General features: G+C 46.0%; 1 protein-coding gene across 1 annotated transcript in view; it reads left to right on the top strand.

Annotated features, from left to right (window-relative positions):
* The window catches only part of LOC119163570 (ubiquitin carboxyl-terminal hydrolase 19), a 46,578-nt gene that overhangs the window by 7,838 nt on the left and 17,205 nt on the right, over nucleotides 1-21,535 (top strand). Inside the window, exons 6-12 of the mRNA XM_037415590.2 lie at nucleotides 3,079-3,153; nucleotides 4,508-4,632; nucleotides 8,327-8,523; nucleotides 11,970-12,189; nucleotides 15,525-15,751; nucleotides 16,249-16,314; nucleotides 16,976-17,086. Of these exons, the coding sequence (XP_037271487.2) occupies nucleotides 3,079-3,153; nucleotides 4,508-4,632; nucleotides 8,327-8,523; nucleotides 11,970-12,189; nucleotides 15,525-15,751; nucleotides 16,249-16,314; nucleotides 16,976-17,086 (1,021 nt within the window). The remainder of the gene's footprint in view (nucleotides 1-3,078; nucleotides 3,154-4,507; nucleotides 4,633-8,326; nucleotides 8,524-11,969; nucleotides 12,190-15,524; nucleotides 15,752-16,248; nucleotides 16,315-16,975; nucleotides 17,087-21,535) is intronic.

Here is a 21,535-nt window from a genome sequence, read left to right as displayed (position 1 = left end):
AGACTTATTTCAGGGTACGGGCTGTGTCGGAAAACGATACCGGATGTTCCTGCGGGAGGATGTTGTTCCAGTCGTGCACGCAGCCCGACGGGTACCCTTGGCCCTGAGAGAGCCTCTTCGACATGAACTGGAACGCATGGAAACTGCCTCCATTATCAAGAAAGTGGACGAACTGACAGAATGGGTGAGCTCTCTGGTTATTACGCGTAAGAAAGATGGGGCCCTCCGTGTATGCATGGATCTGAGGGAAATAAACAAGAACATAAAGCGTGAGCACTATCCTATGCCAACAAGGGAAGAGATTGAGGCAGAGCTGTCAGGTGCAACATGTTTTTCGCGCCTAGACGCCAAAGCAGGTTTCTATCAAATTCCATTGGACGCAGCTACATCACGAGTGTGCACTTTTGCGGCGCCGTTCGGGCGTTACCGCTTTTTGCGACTTCGGTTCGGAATTTCGTCAGCAAGCGAAGTTTTCCAGAAAACGCTAACAGAAATATTTGAAGGATTGGCAGGTGTACGCATATACATAGATGACATTTTAGTGTGGGGCGTTACCAAGGATCAGCATAACGAACGCCTGCAGGCCGTGCTGAAGCGGGCACAAAAAGCAGGCCCGACTTTTAACCTGCGGAAATGCATTTTTGGCGTGAAAGAAATTGAGTTCCTGGGTGACGTAATAAGTGAGCAGGGAATAAGTCCGAGTCGCAACCTGGTTGAAAGCGTCCGTTCACTGCCGACACGTACAGATAGGCACACCGTGCACAGAATGATGGGCGTGGTCAACTATTTTCCAAATATGTGCCGTCGTTGAGTGATTGGATAATCTTTCTGCACGGCCTTGTGAAAGAAAACGTCACGTTTGAATGGACCACAACGCATCGGCGGGAATGGGAAGCAGTGTGCAACGCGTTAATAAACCCACCGTTACTCGCGCTCTTTGACGAAAAGAAGGACACTAAGATCACTGCGGACGCTTTGGGGACCAATTTAGGCGCGGCCCTGCTGCAGAAACATGGCAATTACTGGCGCCCAGTGACGTACACATCAAGAACATTAACCGATTGCAAGACCCGTTACTCGCAAATTGAAAAGGAAACGCTCGGTATAGTGTTTGCATGCGAGAAATTTCATCATTTTGTTTATGGTCGAAAGGTATGGATCGAAACTGACCATGCCCCTGCTTTCAATTTCTCAAAAGGGCATTGGAGACATGCCACCACGATTGCAGCGTTTTTTCATCAGGCTTTTACAATATGATTATACTTTGCAGTTCGTGCCTGGCAAGAAGCTGGTTCTGGCGGACATGCTGTCGCATGCACCTATGCCATCACAGTCATCGAGTGCCTTCACAGACGTCGACATCCATGTGACAGAAGTCGTCTCCAGCATCGTAAGCACGCCCATGAAAGTACGCCTGGAAAAGAAAACAAGGAACGACCCGTATTTGAGCGAGGTGAGAGAACGAATTTCACGGGGTGACGCCGTCGAAGGTGAACTCAAGCCCTTTGCCGGAGAACTGTCAGTGGTAGAAGGTACACTACTGCAGGGATGCAAAGTGGTCATACCCAAAGCCATGAGAGCAGAAATTCTTCGACGAATTCACGATGGACACCTCGGACTAAATAAATGCAAGGCGAGAGCACGCAGGTTGGTATTTTGGCCTGGACTCAGCAGTGCCATTGACTCCTTCATTCGGGGGTGCAGTACTTGCCAGAGGTATGCATACAGGCAGCCGAGTGAGCCCCTTCTCATGCAGCCAACCCTGGACAGGCCATGGCACCGAGTGGGAATTGACATTTTTCAGTTCGGGGGAGCCTCCTATGTCATTGTATACGATGCCCACTCCAATTTCCCTGACTTAGAGAAGCTAAGAAGCACAACGGCCAAAGAAGTCATAGATAAAATATCGGCCATCTTCTCACGGTACGGCGTCCCGGTTCATGTATGTACTGACAATGGGCCCCAGTTTGGATCGCAAGAGTTCCGAGAGTTCGCGCAAAGATATGACTTTCAGCACATCACATCGAGTCCAGAATTCCCTCGGTCAAATGGACTGGCAGAAAAGGGGGTTCAGATTGTTAAGCGCATCCTAAAGAAGACCAACGACTCCAACGGTGACTTTTGGTTGGGGCTTTTAGCCTATCGGTCATCCCCACTAGAAGATGGTCGCTCTCCGGGTGAACTACTGCAAGGCCGGCACCTTCGCACGACCCTTCCCGAGTACCAAGGCGATCCCGGAACAACAGTGGAAAAGCGTCGCCAGTCTTCAAAGAAAAAGGCACTGCCACCGCTCGAAAGTGGAACAGCAGTACGCATTCATAATGGACACTGGTCACGCACAGCGACAGTAAGCGAGAAAGCCGCACGAAGATCTTGCATGGTGAAGACCGAGGACCAGCGGATGCTGAGGCGAAACAGGCAACACCTGCTGCGCATACCCGGAAACGGTACAAGCGAGGATGAAGACCAAGGCGCCGACAGCCCTGAAAACATGGTCAATCGGGACAAAAGCCAGGACAGCAATACACCTGGCGAACAAGCGCACGGAGACCAACAAGGCATAGCGGATCCCACAGCTATAACGCAAGGTGCCCACCATGACGGGGACAATTTCAATTTTTCAAGTGCACGAAAGTCTAACAGGAAACGTGCGGAATCTCGACGATTGCATTACGACAACAACTTTCGTCAAGTTTTCTAAAATGTTTTTTTTTTAATCAGAACGAGAACATGTATCAGATTGCAGCTTATCAGTGTGACTGTAGGTCACACTTATTCTGTCCTCCCTTTGTTCCCTTTCCCTCTTTCATATCGTTTGCTTTAAAAGGGCTCGAAATAAACCGCCAAGGGAGGCTCTTTTGGGTGGCGCAGCTCTAGCCAACATGACAGCCTGCTTCTTTTAGAGACACAATACAGGTGGGGAAATTTCTGTGTTGGGTTAGGTGGGGGTTAAGTGGGGTGTTTGAATCCATGACGTTTAGTGGTAAGCTTCAGGGGCAGTTCTGTTTCGATATTTTGTCACTTTGAAATGTGCTCACGTTGTGTAGTGATAGCTTTTGATGCGTACATCTGTTCCAGGAACACCAACACAGAGTTTTTGGAGCAGCATGGAGCGTCGGAGGAGACAACATTCACCTGGCGTGTGAACGTTAAGTGAGTACATGTTTTGGTTAGTTTGTCAGCATTGAATTAGTGCTGGGATTACTTCTATATTAGGTCTATATAATCTGCCAGAAAACGAGAGAATTGTTGTAGTGTGACGGGGACCTATGAAAATTCGTCATGTCATATTTCTGATGTCGACAACGAGAAGACTGTGATGCTGAAAATGCTTGTGGGATTACATCATGATGTGATCATATTATCATCAGCATAATGAAGTCAAAAGTTTGAACCACTATTTCAATAATGTCATCATGACAGTGGCAGGAATCATTTCATGGTTGTCATCGGTGATGTGCTATCATGAGGTGATAAGGATCATTTATGGTTATTGGGGCGTCATAATGCCATCTGCAAAGTTGGTCTTGGCTTTGGTTCCCAGTCACAATGGCTGTGTTGTGGTAAGATATAAGTGCAAAAATTTTTCTCCAATGTGCTTGAATTTCTCTTTGCAACAAATAACGCCAAATGGCCAAAATCAGTTCAATGTATGTTACTACAACAGCCTCATCATCTTATTATGATTTTGGTGCTCGAAACTCCGCGGTTAAACTTTTTTTATGCAAGAATGCCATTGATGAAACGTTGAGGCTGATGGAAAAACGTCATGCCAACCAATGCTGTAACTGTGGTTTCCACTTTAAAAAAACAGGTACCTCAACCAGTTACTGTATTTTCTCACATATAACCCTTCCCTGCACATAACCGGCACCCCTACCTAAATTTAACTCAAAAAAAGAAAGAAATAAAAACAAAACAAACCATGCACGTAACCTTCTGATATAACCTGCACCGTCACTTTTGATGCACATTTAAGTTTTTGGTGCGTGTTACATGCAAGAAAGTACGGTATGTCTCTGGAAGAATTATTGGAGTGATGGAGGCCAGAAAGATGCTATTCTTTCACTTTTTATACCCTAAATCATGCTCGCAAATCGTTATATCTTATGGTAGTTCTCTTTTTTAAAATGCCACAAATAAGAACCATTTGCAAAATACCGATGATTGGTTTCCTATTAATACATTCCCTTGATACTACTAACACACACATTAATAACCTTGCCTACGAAACTGATAAGGGTAAAGGATACACCCAAAGTATTATTACAGGGATGCTGACTGTAACGTATTTTGAGTGCGAGTAGCAGCTAGATGACTTTTTGTATACATACGTATCTTAATGGGTGCTCTACATCAGTTTTTTTTTTTGCCCATCTTACCATGAAGGGGAATATTGCTGCTGATTGTTTGTAGACGTATGTGCTCTGTCAGGCATGTTGCCTACTGCCCTCCTGTGCTTTTACTTTGAATAAACACCAACTTTAATTTGCTTCGCGTACTGTAGGGAAGCCATACGGCCCGAAGAATGTCGGTTCAAACTCAGCCCCTGCAAACTGGAGCTGATCCTCAAGAAAAAGGTGCCGTCGCGGTGGTCGTGTCTTGAGCTCGCGCCCCCTGCCAAGAAAATCGGTGAGTGCCGGTATAGTTGGTTCATTATTTTGAGGCGTTCCTTCTGGGATATTGGCCCGCCTGTTAAACTAAAAGTGTGCAGTTTCTGTACTGTAAAGAAGAGCCCTTGACCTGCGTGAATGCCCACGCTCATTTACAGCTCGATCAAAAAAATGAAAGCCCCACCAACAGCCATCACAGTTTCTGCCATGTAAAATTTGCATAAGTGCTTCGACCAATAGCTCTCACTCATTTTCTGGACTTTTCAAGAAACTGTAGTAGGCTTTCTTATAGAAGATCGGCGCTGAATAGGTGGCGCGCCGAAAAATAGCCCCTGGCAGAGAACCGCGACACAATCATGCTGTTCGCGCCCGGACGACTGGCCGCTGTGTACTGCGGTGAGAGCACGAGCGCGCGCTGCTGCCATGCTTTGTTTCAGAATGAACAGCTCGAAAAGTAATTGCGCCAGTAATACTGCACCGTTGTTTTAAAAAAAAAAAAACTCTTTGAAGCCTTTACTCTCACTCAAGAAGCACGGGAAAAATGAAGAGAAGCTTTGCAAAGCGGGCCGGGTCTATGCATATGGCATTGAAGGGAGAGGTCTGTGCCATGATGGTAACTCCCTCATCATTTTTTTTGGTTGCGCACTAGGTTTTGTGTTAAGCTAGTGCAGGCTGACATACCCCCATTGATAAGTCCGTGCTGCGACGATACCATGCTGTTCACTTCTGTAGTAAAACAGAAAGACACAAAATGGGAAGTGGTAGCTGTGTCAGTTTTCTTTTTTCTGGCGTCGTATGCGTGCTTTGTCCGCGGTACATATGCACGTGGACGTTGATCAAGCAAACCACCGTGGCGGTATAGCACGTGTGGTGTTGCACTGCTGGGCTTGAGGGTGCATAATACGGTCCACGACGGCCGCATTTCGATGGGGGTGAAATGCAAGAAACACCCATGCACCAAGATATATACTGGTGCAAAAAACACGTGGACGCAGGAAGAAAACAACACAAGCACTAACTTTCAACTGACGTTTTCCTTTTGCTTCAAAATAATACCTCGTTCGGCACATGAAACCCCAGCAATAATCGATGTTGATTAGACAGCTTTATTTTAAGCAGACACAGGCAAGCGGAAAAACTAAAACTGTGCTTTAGGGGAACTAAACGAACAGTAGAAATGGAAGACATACTTCTCTAACAAGGCCTAAATTCTGGTGTTACTTAGCCAGTAAAAAAGAAACTTACTGTATTGGCTGACTTTAGAAAGCCAAGCTCGAGTAATCCGCTGCTTTATTAGTAGCAAGAACCCTGTTTTTAGCACAAGTTAAGTCAAGGCGAGACGGTGGTCTTCAAATGAAATTTTTATTCATGGAGATACTGTAATGAAATTAGGTGTGTATATGTATTGTTTCATCTTCTTTTCAAAAATATGATTAGTTTCAGTGTACAACAACTACTTATCAAATTGTGAGAGAATAAGTGAAGTCTAATTGTGTAATTTCTTACGGGTTGTTAAGGCACTTTCCCTCAATATTTTTAGGTTTTGTTTAGGATGCAGCTGTAGCCAAAGACCTGCGATGTGGAGCTATGCTATTTATATTGTCACTGAGATACATCGTCATATCAAAATTCTCATTTGCATTGATCCTCCACAATTTTGAAATTGAATTAGCTCACAATATTGTTCATTACATTTCATATGTCCATTTTAGCCACAAAGAAACAGCATAGCTCCACAGTCCTGTTTCTTACGAGTTGAACGATATAAAGTTTTCAAAAATTGCTTCACAAAAACACAATTAAAAGTTCCGTAAGGCCGGTCAGGTTGGAAAAAAATGTGAAGCTGAGAAAATCACATTTGAAGTTTCGACATGCACTGCAAAATTTTCTATAAGAAACTTTTACCACAAATTTTATACACATGTACGCCACCTATTCCCCTGCAAAACAAAACAAAATGTGCTTTATTTCACCCTTGTAATCATTTCTAAACATTTTTCCAATGTGGAAAGCATTATCAGAACCCCACCATGACAAGCTGCTGAGGGGTCCTGGAAAAGCTGTAGGGTATGAGGCTCAAACGACTAGCTGTTAGGCAGCATGCTACCCTGGGTAATGAATTGCTGTGTTCCGGGCCCTCAATGGACCATGAAAATATCCGGAAAATCGGGCATCCGCCCGGAATGCTAGTGCCCGGAAAAAATGCCCCCTTTTTATAGGTATTTTTTGCTGACGCTGAGGGTCACGGCTGTAGTACAACATTCTTGTTGCGATCTTGTAAATGCATCGTTTAGGTGGTCTGAAAAGAGCCGTTCGTAAAAAAGATATCGATGTGGCCGGTGCTATCTCAGTGGTTGACAGGTTGGCCCAAAAATAGTCTCCCATTTTCTTTTGCACGGCATTCTGCTTGGCCGCGATGATGTTTGCCTCAATTTATTTAAGCTAGCCGTCGTGCTGTTGGTGTTCACCGATGACCGTGTCATCAGTGCTCGTGTGAACTCCGAGCTTGTTGGCTGTGTAGGCACTGCCAAAAATCGGATGGCGAAGGCTATAAGCGCCGACTCTAAGGAGGTCGAACTTTCGGGTAGCCGGCTTTCCCGACAAAAGGCTCTTCGTTTGCACCGATTTCTCAACTCGCTGCACCTGCTCCGCCGTTGAGTAGTACACAGCATCAATCCGAAATGTATCGCTCATCGAACTTGGTCCCACGGCGTCGTCAGCATCGTTAAAGTCTCCTGCGGATCCAACCAGTCCGGCCGAGACTGCAGCTAGCTGCCAAAGGGCACTTGTGGCCGGTGCCTTCTTGTTCCAAGGCCATTTTTTACGGTTACCGAAAGCTCATTGGTTGATGGTTTCAGATGAGAATTTCCAGACATCTCGATCGCGGTGAAAAAGTGTCGGTGCAAAGCGGAAACACAGTGCATCGAGCAACACGCACGATCGAAAGAGCAGACGCACACAAACAGACAGCCACGGCGGGGAATGCAACACAAAGAAAAAAAAAAGATGACGCGTCAGTCACCTCATAAATGGGAGACTCGAAAAGCGCGCCTTGTGTGTTGGTTTGTGTAGTTTTCAGGGGCAAAGCTTCTTACTGTCGATGCTTTCCCGTTGGTGGCGTTGGCATGCGCCGTAGCCGTGATGACGCCGATGACAATGAAGATGATTATGATGATGATCGTGGACAATGACTGGCTTGTGCAGTATATGACGTCTCTATATGCTCGACTTTATGACGGGAAACAACCGTCAACCACCAGTGGAACGTGCACAGGCCTTGTCTCTGCCAACTTAAGGCTAGATTCGATACCACAAAAAAGTAATAATTAAGGCATAACAAAATTCACAGCTCAACACTGCATACCATGATCAATGAAACATTGTATAGAGCTGCACACCACTTTATCACTCATGTACATGCATGAGGGGTCAGTGCCACCAGTGATTTACAATAACACCGAACGATCCCACCGCTTTGCCCACGCATCATCATTTACTTCGTGGATATGCTGTTTTTTTTTTTCATTTCATTCCGCTTGTGCAGCATGTAAAGGTTTCAGTATGAACCAACTAGTCTTCGTAGAAGTGTCCCAAAAATTAACTTTAGTGGCTTCGATGCGTAACCATCAAATTGCCTAAAGACTTCTGTTTGTGTTGTCTGATTGGCCGACTTCTGTTTGCATTGTCTGTTGCTTTCCGCCGTCTGCTGGCAGCGCCACTGCCCGCGCCCAGCAACACGTGGGTGCCAGTGTCGAGGAACGTTCAAGGGAGGACCCCGCTGAGCAACGTGGCCCCCGTGCACCAGCTGACGAACAATGTTCAAGGCAGCGTGCAGCATGCTGGCGTGCTGGACTCTTGCGCCGGTGATGCCTCGACTGCTTCAGCATCCCTCAGTGACCCTCTCTTAAAGGTGCAGTGAGCAACCAGGCTTATTAATTCCTTCTAACCAAAGACGAGCCGGACTTGTCCACACTAAGAGGAGCAATTGGGGGTACAACTGAGCTGCTCTGTTTAGTTCTGATCAATTTTTTTTAGTTGGGGCTTAGGAAAACTAACGCAAACTAAGTGAACTAAGCAGCTAAGGTTCACCAAAAAAAAAAACTCTGAGTACTCGTTCAAAGCATGCAATGTGGTCGAGGAAGGCCAGCATTCCAGCAACTGGTATTGAAAAGTGGTGCTATCCTCAGTGCATGAGTGTCACGTGTGGGCCAGCAACAGCTCCATTCAGAAAAAAGAAGTAAAAGAAAAATACATGTTTTGAAAATTTTCTCTGTTAAACAAGAATTTCAGTTTCCCTGAGAATGTGGCAGTGACTACACAGAGCCGCACATTTTCTGTGAATCATCGGATAAGATGATGACTGTGTCTGCAAATACTGGCTGTGGGCCGGCGAATCCCCCAATGGCGCTTCCGAGGTGTTTTTTTTTGGGGGGGCGGGGGTTGCTGCTGCACTTGAAATTTTAAATTTCCGAGAGGCATTTTCTATACCTAAGACTAGAGAGGTTGGGGAACATATGCAGAGAATTGGCAGTAAAGCCAATTCTCTGCATGTGTTCAGAAAATATTTTGCTCGTATCTTGCAAATAAAGCACCTTCAAACTGCTTTATTGAGCAATTTCAATATTTCTAAGATGAAAAAAAAATAACATTTCGTTTGGTTTTTCGATTAAACGAATTCAGCCTGCTCCGCTTGGTGGACAAAACCGATATAGCAAAGCTGGTGGCATGCAGTGGGATTTAAATTAAGTGGAGTTGAATGAAGTGGCAGAAGCAATATAATGGGCACAGTGACAGTTGCGGGATCGGTGAGAAGTGCGGGTGGTGGGAGGGCTGGCACATATCCGTAGTGGGACTTGTTTCCTGCGGGTAACATAAAGTTTCCCAAAATTAACTAGAGGAGGCTCAAGCACTGCGATCGTTCAACCGCATTGGCAATGATGGGTAGTACATCGATTTGCCGAGCCTTGTGTTTGTGGGTTTCCAACGCAGTTGTGGCTTTGTCGAGCACTGTGTTTTGGTTTTGTTTCGAATGAAAGAACAGACCGTTCTGAACTTCACGAAAGGTCAAGGTGGTGTAGTGTAATGGCTGAACCTTTGCTGAATGTTTGCTGAACTTCGGCTTGCGGCAAAGTGAACGCATGTCTCACGAGGCCTGACGGAGCCGAAAGAATGAAGAATAGTCAGACCCGTGTAGTGCCCATCATTCCCGTGCTGGCTGGAGCACCGTGCGTTGCTGCAGCTCCCCCAGATACTAGCGCCAGAGTTCCCTTTAGTGTGTATATGGGAAACACTACTGTGTATATGGGAAACAATATGCAACACTTAAAGCCTCTACCAAGAACAGCTTTGGCTGTTAAACCTCGGTAGGCAAAAAGCTAAGTGAGAGCCCCCGCTGTTGCTCGGAGGTCACAGAGCTCGACTGCTGTCCTGGACACGAGTTCAATCTAGGGCGTGGCAGTTGTGTTTCAGTATATAAGAAGAGCCTACTGTGTGTGATGTCAATACAAGTTAAAAACCCAACCTGGTTGAAATTATGTTGACCCCTTCACCACAGCCTTTAAAGCCTGTGCTGCATTGGAACGTTGAGCACTAAAAACCGTGCAGCACATTGTGTTAGTGCCTTCCCTGCCTTTTTCTCCTTCGTTTCTTTCTCTCTTCCCCAGTGCGGCTTCATTGAAATGTTACTGTTCAATACGTCTTCCTGGTGCTTGTATTCACGCAACAAATGTTTTTCAAGCTCGTTTCGGGCAATTGTGTGATGTCGCAGTTTCCTAGGTCATACGTCCTCTCTCTGTGCTTCTATTAGAAATATTTCAACATTTTATTTCAATTGGCCAACAAGCTTCAATGTTACTTAAGAGTTTTTGTCCACAAAATAGCATTTCTAGATTTTTTTAGCACTTTGTTCTGTAAGGAACTTAAACAATGGAAAGCATGGTACAAAACTTTGTTAATGAACCAAACTGCTTTTTTTTAACGAACTCCTTTTCATTCCTTACATATAGGACATGAAAGATTGCCAAGTCAGAAATTGCGCTGTTTATGGTGTAGAGCAACATGTTTTTGTGCAAATGTGTTCCTTAACCTAACCTAACACCCGTTTGCAGGTTTGGTGTTTCTCAACTAGCGAGTCCCTTACAGCCTTTTTGTCATGGGTGTAACCTATTTAGAAGCTCTATCCGCTTATGGATTGTTGTAATGGGTGTGTAAGTCCATGTATCGCAGGTATTCTGTCGTCAAAGTATTGCAAGAGCATTCCTAATTAACCATAATTAACTTAGGCCTCTCTTAAAGGGGCCCTGCAACACTTTTCGCGCATGGTCAGAAAACGCTGCCGATCGGTAGTAGAGGCTCCCAACAACACAGGAGCCAAATATGATAGCGTAGCACGCGGCCTGGGATTCGCAATAAATTATCAAATTCAGCTAAAAATTTCTTTCTCTTCCCTGAACAAATCACGGAATATGCCCAAAAATCAAACGTAGATGATCCATCTATCAGCCACTGGCTAATTTGAAGATGGCACGCTCGGTTGTTACAGAAATCGCCACAAAAGGCCGTCACTTATTCACGCGTGCGTGCGCAATCGCACTGAAAAAGTCGCGTATTGGATGAAAAAAAGAAAAAGTGCTCAAAGTCACGAAGCGAGCGTGATGTTTTTTGTTTGCCCCTCCCATCTCTCCCTGCTTAGCTTCCAGCGCTTTCGTCAGAACTAGAGAAGAGAGAATGTGAATGCAGCGTGTGACAAATCTTTGTAACTCCGCTCGTACTGGACGGATTCTTAGAATTTTTGCGGCGATGAATTTGTGAGGCAATACGCTTTTCCAATGAATGAATTCCATGGTTACTCAAAAAAGTGTTTCAGCGCCCCTTTAGGCTCAGTCACACCTATGTGCGGCTCATAGGCATTGCCACACAGAATTCGTGTCTGCTTGCATATGGCTCCAATTGCCACGGCCCTGCCAAGTAAGCTGATGTTCTACTCCTGTGCACGTGATTTGTTCAGAGGTTTGCGAATACAGCTGCATGTCTGAAAAATTAAGCAGCAAGCAACTGATTCAAAGTACTAGTCGCTTTTGTAAACAGAACAGCAATTTGCGACCGGTCACGCTGCAGCTAACTAGGTCCCGCGACTGGTGGATAGTCACAGTTATGCATGAGCCTTTAGCAGAACGAATGCTTCACATCATTGTATTCAATACTTCATCCATTTTAAAGTATGCCATTATTAACTTCGGTCTTTTTTATATAGCTTCGTGATGTTTGCCATGGTATCAACAAAAGGCAGGACAGGAAAAACACAACATTTATGTACATCAGTCATAGTCATAGCCTTGCTACTGCTCGTCTCTGCAGAAGGTCATCAACAAGCCGGAGCCGCCGCCGCCACCCCCTGCTCCACCAGTCCCTGCTCTACCAGCCCTTGCTTCACCAGCTCTTGGTTCACCAGTTCTTGCTCCACCAGTCGTGGTTGCCCGCGGCTACACGGGCCTAGACAACTTGGGCAACACATGCTTTATGAATGCGGTGCTGCAGTGTCTCGCCAACACCCGGGAGTTCAGAGATTACTTCCTCAGTGCGTACATTCATTAATTTGTTCATTCACTCACTCGTTTAATCCTTCATAGATGATGCAGTCTCTATCAAACACTCGGAACAAAATTTTTTTCGTTCCAATTTTAGTATCGGCTTTCATGGAGGCAGTAGGGTGGGGCAAGGTTTTCAGAACCAGTACAGTTTCGCAGCTCCACTTGCGAGCCGACACACGTGTCTGACACATAAACGCGGAGACGACGCACATGCTCAACAAGCCGAGACGTACGAAGAGCAGTCGCTTGTGATGCGCTGCGCGTTTCTCCGTGCTTGCTTCCTCCGCACTCTGTGCATGTTCGTGAATGCTTCAGGCATGATTCAAGATGGAACTGCAGTGTCGCTAGTTCTTGCGTCGGCCACCGTGTTCGCTTCGGCGAGCAAGCGTCTATGGGGAGCTGTGATGCCGCGAGGAGCTTCGACGAAACGGCAGGGTGTGGGCCAAAGGAGCCTTAAAAATATTTCAGTTCTTCTCCGTAATGAAATAATAGATAACATCTCTGTTATGTGTTTGTTGTGGTCAAAAATACTGTTTGCAGTTTCTTCGTTTTTCATATCTGGTTTTAATTCTGTTCCGACAGTGGTTTTCATGGTAAGACGGTCGCAGAACTATACAACTTATTAGCCACTTTACAACAATAAAATGGGCGTGCTCTCCAAGTAAGTCGTCTTTTATGCATGTGTACACATACTTAATCGTTGTAAGTGAAGCAGCACAAAGGATGCTTGGCTCACAGATTTGTTAGTGAATTTATTTCAGTTAGAAAATGGAAGAACTTGGAAGAGCTGTTTCTCTCTTTGGGTAAACGGTATGATTGATTGAGAATGGGGCTTTCTCTTGGTGTGACAAGTTTAGTCATGATAGGTGGGATCTTCTGCACTCTTATTTTAAAACTTGTCCCATAACACTTAGCGACACGGCACCCTCATTTGTAGATACAACACTTCTGCCATTCCTGCTCGATATTGTCAAGCAAGAGACTACAAACACTGTGCTAATGGTCAATGAAACATTCTTGTTGCCTACCACATTTTCATATCGCTTCTGTTTGAAATTCTATTTCGCGACATGCGATTGCTTCTGTAAAGGTGGTACCGTGTGTAAGGAGGCATTGGCTGTGGGCATTTTGGCTGGAACTTCAGTATAGTTTTTTTTACCTCTTTAGAAATAAACGCTGCCAGCAGATAGCTATCGCATGTAATCTGAGGGAGTTGTGGAATTTTGTTTATGAAGAAATATAGCATGACTCACTGTACAGTAGTTTGATAATTGTCGAGAAATGGCAACACAATGAAAGTGCATGTGATGAATTTACGGTTAAAGTGACCTAAATTAAGAATATCTTTGCTTTTATTACAGTGTTGAAAATGTAAGTTTATAAAGAATTTGTGTATATATTAAAGTTATCCTCCTGTCAATGCGAGTTCATTAAATACAGCTGAACCCCTTTGTTAGAGGCATGCACCGGGGAGCAATTCTTGTCTTTTATAGGAGATGTCTCTTATAAGCAGGATACCACGTATGCATTTTTTTATCAACAAGCATTTGAATATAGGTGCATTATTGGCTCTTAAATAAGTTTGTCTCCTAAATCATTGTCTCTTATAAAATGTTCGACTGTAATGTGCGAAAGAAGTTTTTTTCGAGAGGTTCATTTGTGTGTTAGACACAACCAAATGAGTGGAATATAAATCTGGCTGGGCAAAGCATAAAGAATGCTAATTGTTGTCTTGAACTTTAGTGTACTAATTGGAACATAAATTGAAATGAATTGTAGATGAAAAAATCACCCTTCCTGTCGGTAGGATCTGATTCCACAATATTTATACTACAGTAAAACTTCGTTATAATGAAGTGGGGTTATAACAAACTAGTGGATATAACGAAGCAAAAATTTCCTCACAATAGATATCACGAACCATTCTTCGTAAGCAGTGAGCATTTACTGATCATTTTGTTATACGTCAATTCAGTATCTTATAGCACGTGACGATTTACGTCTCATCACGGCTGCGGTAATTCAAAACTAGCGCCTTGCGCTCCACGGGAGCTGCCTGCGGCCTGCCAACATGTTTGTGGGAGCGAATCTCTCTGCCTCCCCTTTCCTCAGGAACTAATGGACTCACCCGCGCAGCAAATCGTGCGAGTGTGTGCCTCAGCTGGCCTACCCTCTCCTGTAGAACTCGTTGACCCGCTCGCGCATCTGACTTCCTCCTCCCCTTCAGTTTCGCGCTGGAGTCACACGCCGCCCAAGCGGTGGGGATTGTGGGTTTCTTTCTTGTCGTTCGCTGTGGAAGAGCAACACCACCTCTATCAGTTTCTGCCGCTAGAAACGAGATAGGCAACGGCAGCAGCAAACGTACTCGCAAAAATAAACAATCGATCAGAGAAGTTGGCAATGTTAAAGGCCGTTGAGTGTGACGTCAAGAAAAAAAAAGTGGCCGAAGATTTCGGCGATGTCGCTGGGTGCTGCGGGCGACTAGGCCCTGACGTCGTTGTACGCTCTCCATGATGCCGGCGTTGTGCCCGACTGCGACATTTTCCGCATGTACGTTGGTGCCGATGCTGACGCGGTAACAACCAAAGTTTAGTCAGATGCGGAAATTGTGCCCGTGGTAACGGATGTGCATGACGACAGTGACGAATGTGTCGACACCCCGAGCCTAATGTTGGCGAACCCGACGTACCGACGCCCGTGCAAGCGCTGGATGCGACAGAGCTGCTGTGCTGCTTCTTTGGTGCTTATGATGACGGCGAGGACGGACTTAAAATGGCTGCTGTAGCTGGAAGAGCAGTCATACGCGTGAGGGAGAGTCTGCAATAGTCAATAATATTAAGGACCAATTTTCTCAGAAGTGATCTGCCAGCTGGTGCGCTGAATTCGGCGGTAATAAAGTGCATTGTTCTTTGTTATTTTGCTATTTTTTGCCTTTCGACGGCTGTTTTTCTCTGCGAGGTGGGCTGCTGTGATATTCGTTGGCATGTACATTTTCTCTTGCTGGCTAATTGTTAGTAGAAATGGATATTGGCTATAAAAAACTAATGGTTATAACGAAGTAATTACGACTCACCCTTCAACTTCGTTATAACGAGGCTTCATTGTACACCTTTAAATGACATTTGACTGTATTTACATGGTCATTACGATAAATTGTCGTAAAATACTTGTAATTCTTTCGAACGTTTACGCTTGCTTTATATTTGGTTGCCAGAACCTCTGCATTGAGTTGGGTAAATTTCATGCATTTATATATAGTCAATCATGATGCGTGTCGCGAAGGGCTTAAGCTTGCACTGAATTTGTGCGACGTTCTTCGCAGGTGCCACCTTTCAGGGCGAGTTGAACCGGGACAACCCTCTGGGCATGCACGGAGAGTTGGCCGTGGCGTTTGCTGTGCTCGTCTCATGGCTGTGGTCGGGCAAGCAGCGCTCGTTTGCACCCGACCGCCTGAAGCGCCTCATCAGCATCAAGGCGTCCCAGTTCACAGGCTTCGCTCAGCACGATGCCCAGGAGTTCATGGCGTTTCTCCTGGACGGACTGCATGAGGTGTTCTTTTCCTCTTGACACGTGGAATGCTAAAGTTTAAAGAGGGGTTGTACTGCATGGCGAGATGTTGTTGAGAGTGTGGTTCAGCTTATTACGAGCGATGTATAGAGAAATAATTAGTGGTTTACGCTAGTGTACATGGTGGCGCAGCTTACTCGCATAGTTTAAAAATCAACTGCAGCGAATTCTAAACGCGCCTAGTCTAGTTTAGAACGGTGTGTCTAGAAGTCTGGTCTAGAATGGTACAAACGGAGAGTTATCTCCGTGCTCAATTTGAGGATTGTGATACAAGGCGACGTTGCCATTCCCGTTTGCTAAGAGTGTCTCGTGGCTGGCTTGTTATGATGTCACCTTTGGTTGCCTGCAGGGGCACATTCACATCTTTTATTAATTTTAGATTTGCTATGGAGTTCGTGTTCCAGAGACATTGGTGGCCAACTTCTCATGCTGTCAAAGTGCAGTCTCCATAACATTGCTCGTGGCGTTTTTGTACCTAGGACCTCAACCGCATCCACAACAAGCCTTACGTCGAGAGGGTTGAATCAAATGGCCGACCTGACAGCGTGAGTAACTTTCACTGCTCTCGTATTACTGAACTATTTTGACATTGTGGGTCAGAGGGAAGTGTCTAAAGGACAAATTCTATATGCACAAAAATCGATGCCATGGCACCGAGCCACGCAGAAAGCATCGAAAAGGACTGTCGCACAACAAAGTAGAGACTATCGCTTGGCTGATAACTCAGCTTTGCAACCCTAGAAACTTGCTCATCGCCCATAAGTTGTATGACAAATGAGCCAATCGCAAGAGATCGGAACAGGGGGAATGATGATGACTGCTTGCTGGCATAGCACAGAAAAAAAACAATAATCAAATGTGCTCACATGTCAGAAGAAAAAAAAAATATGCAAGACATTGTGAAATATTGTATGTCACTTTGTATAACAAAACATACTGCTTTACATTAAATTCTGCTTGCATCACACCAGCTTCAATACAGAGTAGCCACTCACCAACACTGGAAATTCGAAGCCGTCCTGTGGATGGGGCTCGGTTTAGTGAGGGTTAGCAACAGTATGTCCCTTGAATTGCTCGTCACTGTCACATAGATTTCCACTCATAATGAATTTGGTCTTTATTAGAAAACATCTGAACACTCCCTCCCCAAGAGTATACGACTCGCGCTTTGTCCTTACTTTCCTTTTGTTCTCCGTTCGTTTTTAGGTGGTTGCCGACGAATCCTGGAGCAACTACAAGCTTCGCAACGACTCCATTGTCGTAGATCTGTTCCAGGGCCAGTACAAGTCCACTGTCATCTGTCCGAAGTGTCACAAGGTGGGCGAGACGCGAGTGTTCTTCACACAGACAGACAAAGAACTTTATAGGGTCTTAAGAAACGCTACTTTTTAGAGCAACGTCGCAGGCTGCTCCAACGTAGGAACGGGAAGGCCTAGCCTCACCGCCGCATCGTGGGCTTTCTGGACAGCCCGTAGTTGTGGTAGCAGCTCTGAACTTTGCAAGGCAGAGTCCCAACCCACTTCTGTGAGTCGACTTGGGCCCCGTAAAAAGGGGCACTGCCAGAGCATATGTGCTAAGTCACTAACCTCACCACGATCGGGACAAGTAGAGTCAAAAGCCTCTGAGGAGACGATTCTGAGGAAAGATAGGCTTGGATAAGACCTGGTCTGGAGCATTCTAAACGTGATGGCCTGAGGTCTAGACAGCTTGCTGTGCGGAGGAGCAAATGATCGCCTACTCAGCTGCTAGTGTTTAGCCACTTCACTAAATGTATAAATAAAGCATCCCTGAACATCTCCCTGCCAACCTGCGAACCTACATCCTTTCCAGCGCGGAGGGTTAGTGCGCACGCCCGGGAGTGAGCAGTGTCGTTCAAGTTTACTAGAGAGTCCAGTTGGGGTTCGAGATTTGCAAGAAACCAGGTAATGGTATGTGGAGAAAGTGTCCTATTTTCAAATAGTTTAAATACTTCTGCACAGACGGAACCAGAGGCGAAAGCCTTGACCGCTGAATTTGAGTCGGTGAAGATTTGCGATCTACTGTCATCCAAAAGGGCAAGGGCTACAGCCAACTTTTCGGCTCTTCAGGGGGGGGGGGGGGGGGGGTGTGTTATGAACTCCTAGCTGCATAAGCCATTCAGTGCTTGTTTGCAGGGGGATGCCCAACACCCTCTTTACGCTTTTTCTGATCAGAGTTTCCAGCTTCTTTTTTTCAAATCCATACCAAGAGTGCAACGTATGTCATGTGACTCATGAGGAATGCATGAAAGAGCCTCAGTAGATTGTCCTCTCTGAGTCCCCCCCCTTCTGTTCGAAACCCTATTAATCAACCTGATCATGTTCTCGGTCTTGGTTGAAGTCTTACCGATGGTTTGTCTGTTGTACCCGTGCGACTCTATAATCATGCCCAGCACTCAAATAGCGTCCACTCTCGGAATGGGGGTGCCACTTTCGGTGTGAAATACAATGTCAACCTTTGATAAAGGCTTCCAGTTTTTTGGCTTGGCTCATTTTCTACTGGGCCTGTATGAAAGCAGCTCCGATTTACTTGAGGAGCACCTCAGCCCTGTGCCAGCACGGAAGAGCTTCGTTTGATCGACAGCTTCCTGGAGTGCAGTCACGACTTCTTCTTCGCTACCTCTGGGACACCAGATGGTAATATCATCAGCGTAAAGCGTATGGATGATGCCCTTCACGTTAGATAGCAGTGTGGACAACTTGCACATAGCAATGCTAAAGAGAAGCGGGGATATCAGCGCTCCTTGCAGCATGCCTTTAGGGCCCAGTGTTATGGGAGAGGACTTGAGGTCCCTGATATTGAGCGTGGCCTTCCTGGATTCGAGAAAAGAGCTGACGTATCTGTGGAAAGCTTCGCCCAGTCCAAGCTCGGAAATGGAGTTTAAGATGTGCGCGTCGGAGATGTTGTTGAACGCTTTTTCCAAGTCAATACCCTGGCTGCCTCTTACGTCCCTTGTGTTCACGTCTATGATTTGATGTTTGAGTAGCTTCATTGTGTCTTGTGCAGACAAAGACGGATGAAACCCAACCATGCTGTAAGGAAAAAGACCTTTCTTCTCGATGTACTTAGAGACACGGTTGTGAATGACGTGCTCTGCTACCTTGCTGACACAGGACGTTAACGATATAGGCCCAATATTGGCTAAACCTGGAGGTTGGCCCGGCTTGGGAATTAAGTCAACCGACGCCATTTTCCAAGAGTCTGGGACAGAACCTTCTCTTCATATGTGATTGATCTCATCAGTAAGAAAATTGGTGGATTCGTCGTCCAGGTTCCCGAGGGTCCTCTTAGAGATGCCATCCGGTCCAGGAGCCAATCGTCCATTACGGTTTTGAAGAACTTCACAAGCGTCGCTCGTGGTAAAGGGCTCTCCAAGCTCAGTGCAAGGGGTCCATTGTAGAACGGATAGTCTGAACAGCTCGAGGAGCCAACGGTTAAATATCTGTGAGCCAAACCATCTAGTATAGCATCTTCAGAATCAGACTGTCTGATGGCATGCATGAGTTTAGCAATGGCTTGCCTTTGATTACTCTTGGAATTTGACTCGTTCAAAACATGCTTTAGCAAATTCTATTTCCCTCCTATTGTAGTGGAGCATACCCACCAACGCGTATGCGCCTTCGGAGGATAACGAAAAAGCCCCGTGCTCTGATTACACGAGAGCCTGTGCCGTCTTTGCCAGACTTGTCGTACGGCCATCTTTTGTTGCAACCTCGTTGCGACTTCTCTGCTCAAATAAACATCATCACACTATTCTCATTAGGCCATCAACAGAATTGCACACCTCATCCCACTGCTGCCTAGAGAGGGTCTGGCAGTGGTCCTCGATGGTTTGGTTAAGTTGTGCAGTTTTCTTGTGGAGCCGACGATTGAGCCTCTGTCCCTTCCACCTCTTGAGTAATTGTTTCTTGGCCTCTAGGAGGTGCGCAAGGCGGCTGTCAATCCTATCCATTTTCAAATTCGTGTGTATATTTTTTGTTGCCTCACCGTCTCCTTTGAGCTGTTTAGCTCATTGATCCAGGCTGGGGGCTGAGTCCTCAGCTTGTGCGCGTTCTTTTCTAATATGCCAGAAGTAATCCCAATCTGTGAAACTAAACTCTCTTAAGGGCTTGCCCTTTACACTGATATGGGTAGCTAGGACATTATGGTCACTACCCAGATCCACGTGCAAGTTGTGCCAAGTAACAGATTCAACATTTTTAACAGAGTTAAGATCTGGCGTGGTGTCCCTCGTGCAGGAGTAACTAAGTTACCCATCCTGGTCGGAAATGCTGGGTCCGTGGTCAGGGTGAGGTTCAAGTCCGCTGCTGCTTGCCACAAATCCAGGAGCCCCCTCGAGCTCCTGGACTTGGACCTGGACTTGTTTGCCGGTTTGGACAGTTCATGTATTGGTGGGAAGTCCTTGTTAAAGCCGCTTTTCTGCGCTGTCTGACGATGTAAGGTATCTCGAAGCTTTGTCTACAGGTTCTGTTGGCCGTTGGATGAGGCCCTCCGCAGAAGGCGCACTTCAGCGAGCGAACGGGCTGGTTGCCAGTGGTGGTCATTCCGCAACCTCGGCAGATAACATTTCCTAGAGTAGGGCACACGTCGGCTCTGTGGCCGAGTCTACCACAGGCATAGCAGACGTCTGTCTGCCGTTGGTAGAGGGTGCACTTGACTATGCTGGGACCGAACGTCACGTAATTTGGGACTCAAAGTCCTCCGAAAAGGACTGTGGTAGAATTCTTGATTCACCGCACTTCGAGAACAGTGGGATTCCTCGGCTGAGTAAGAAGTCCTCTGAGCTCTTTGTCGTTTATTTCCATATCGATGTTTCTGATAATGCCCTTGCATATGTTGTCGGGCGCAGCAATGTATGAGCTAACCTTGTACCCTGCATTATTAGTGGTGAAGGCCTCTAGACTTGAATAGGCTTGCCGTGGCATGCTCATCACAACAATGTTCTGCATAGCGTTAGGGCAAATGCTGTCTTCTGTGATATCCGCAGTAGAGAGACGCGTTGTTGTCGTGAGGGCGTGAGAAATCCAGGTGTTATTGGTATTCTTAACGTTCAGGCCTCCCCGAGGCCTAACATTGATTCGAAAATGCTCCCTTGGTAGATGAGGCAGTCTTGACGCGTTGGAAAGCTGTTTCTTCACGTTGGCGGGAGATTGGATGCCTCCGTTCTTGTCATATGGTGGGCCTTGATCTTCAGCGCCCGTCACGGATTCTTTAGTTTATTCACTCTTAGAAAGGGTGGTTGTCCATCCAGAACACTGGAATTCTTTGGGAGAAATGTCCTCCCCTTGCACAGTGACTTGCACAGCCATCTTGATAGCTCAAATGTGCTAAGCCTAACCTTAGGCCTAGCAAGCAACGGCATGGTTGAGCAGAAAAGTCCTTCAAAGGTCGACAAAAGGTCCACCCACCGTGACAAAATTGTTTCCGAGTGGTCCTCAAGACTTCAGGCGTCAACTGGAGCAAAAGGCATCAAACACATAGCTAACTTTTCAGAGAGAAAAGGTGAACAAGCAGGAGCCGATGTTTAGACGACCGCATGAATCAGCGCCCCCTAGGTTTCCCCAGGTTGTGATCAGTGTTCTTCAGAATGTTCGTGAAATCGAGAGAATCAGCCCTTTGCATTCGCACATGTGTGTTCCAGCGTGAGTACTCAACTGTTCAACGATTCAGTTTGAAAGGAGACAAGCTCCTTAACAATCCTCTTAAATGCAGCATCTTGCACTTAGTGTGTTCCCTCGACATAATTCG

Source organism: Rhipicephalus microplus, chromosome 9, assembly GCF_043290135.1.
Source record: "Rhipicephalus microplus isolate Deutch F79 chromosome 9, USDA_Rmic, whole genome shotgun sequence".
NCBI lineage: Eukaryota > Metazoa > Arthropoda > Arachnida > Ixodida > Ixodidae > Rhipicephalus > Rhipicephalus microplus.
Note: the sequence above shows the minus strand (reverse complement) of the source record. Positions and strands in the feature narration are given on the sequence as shown.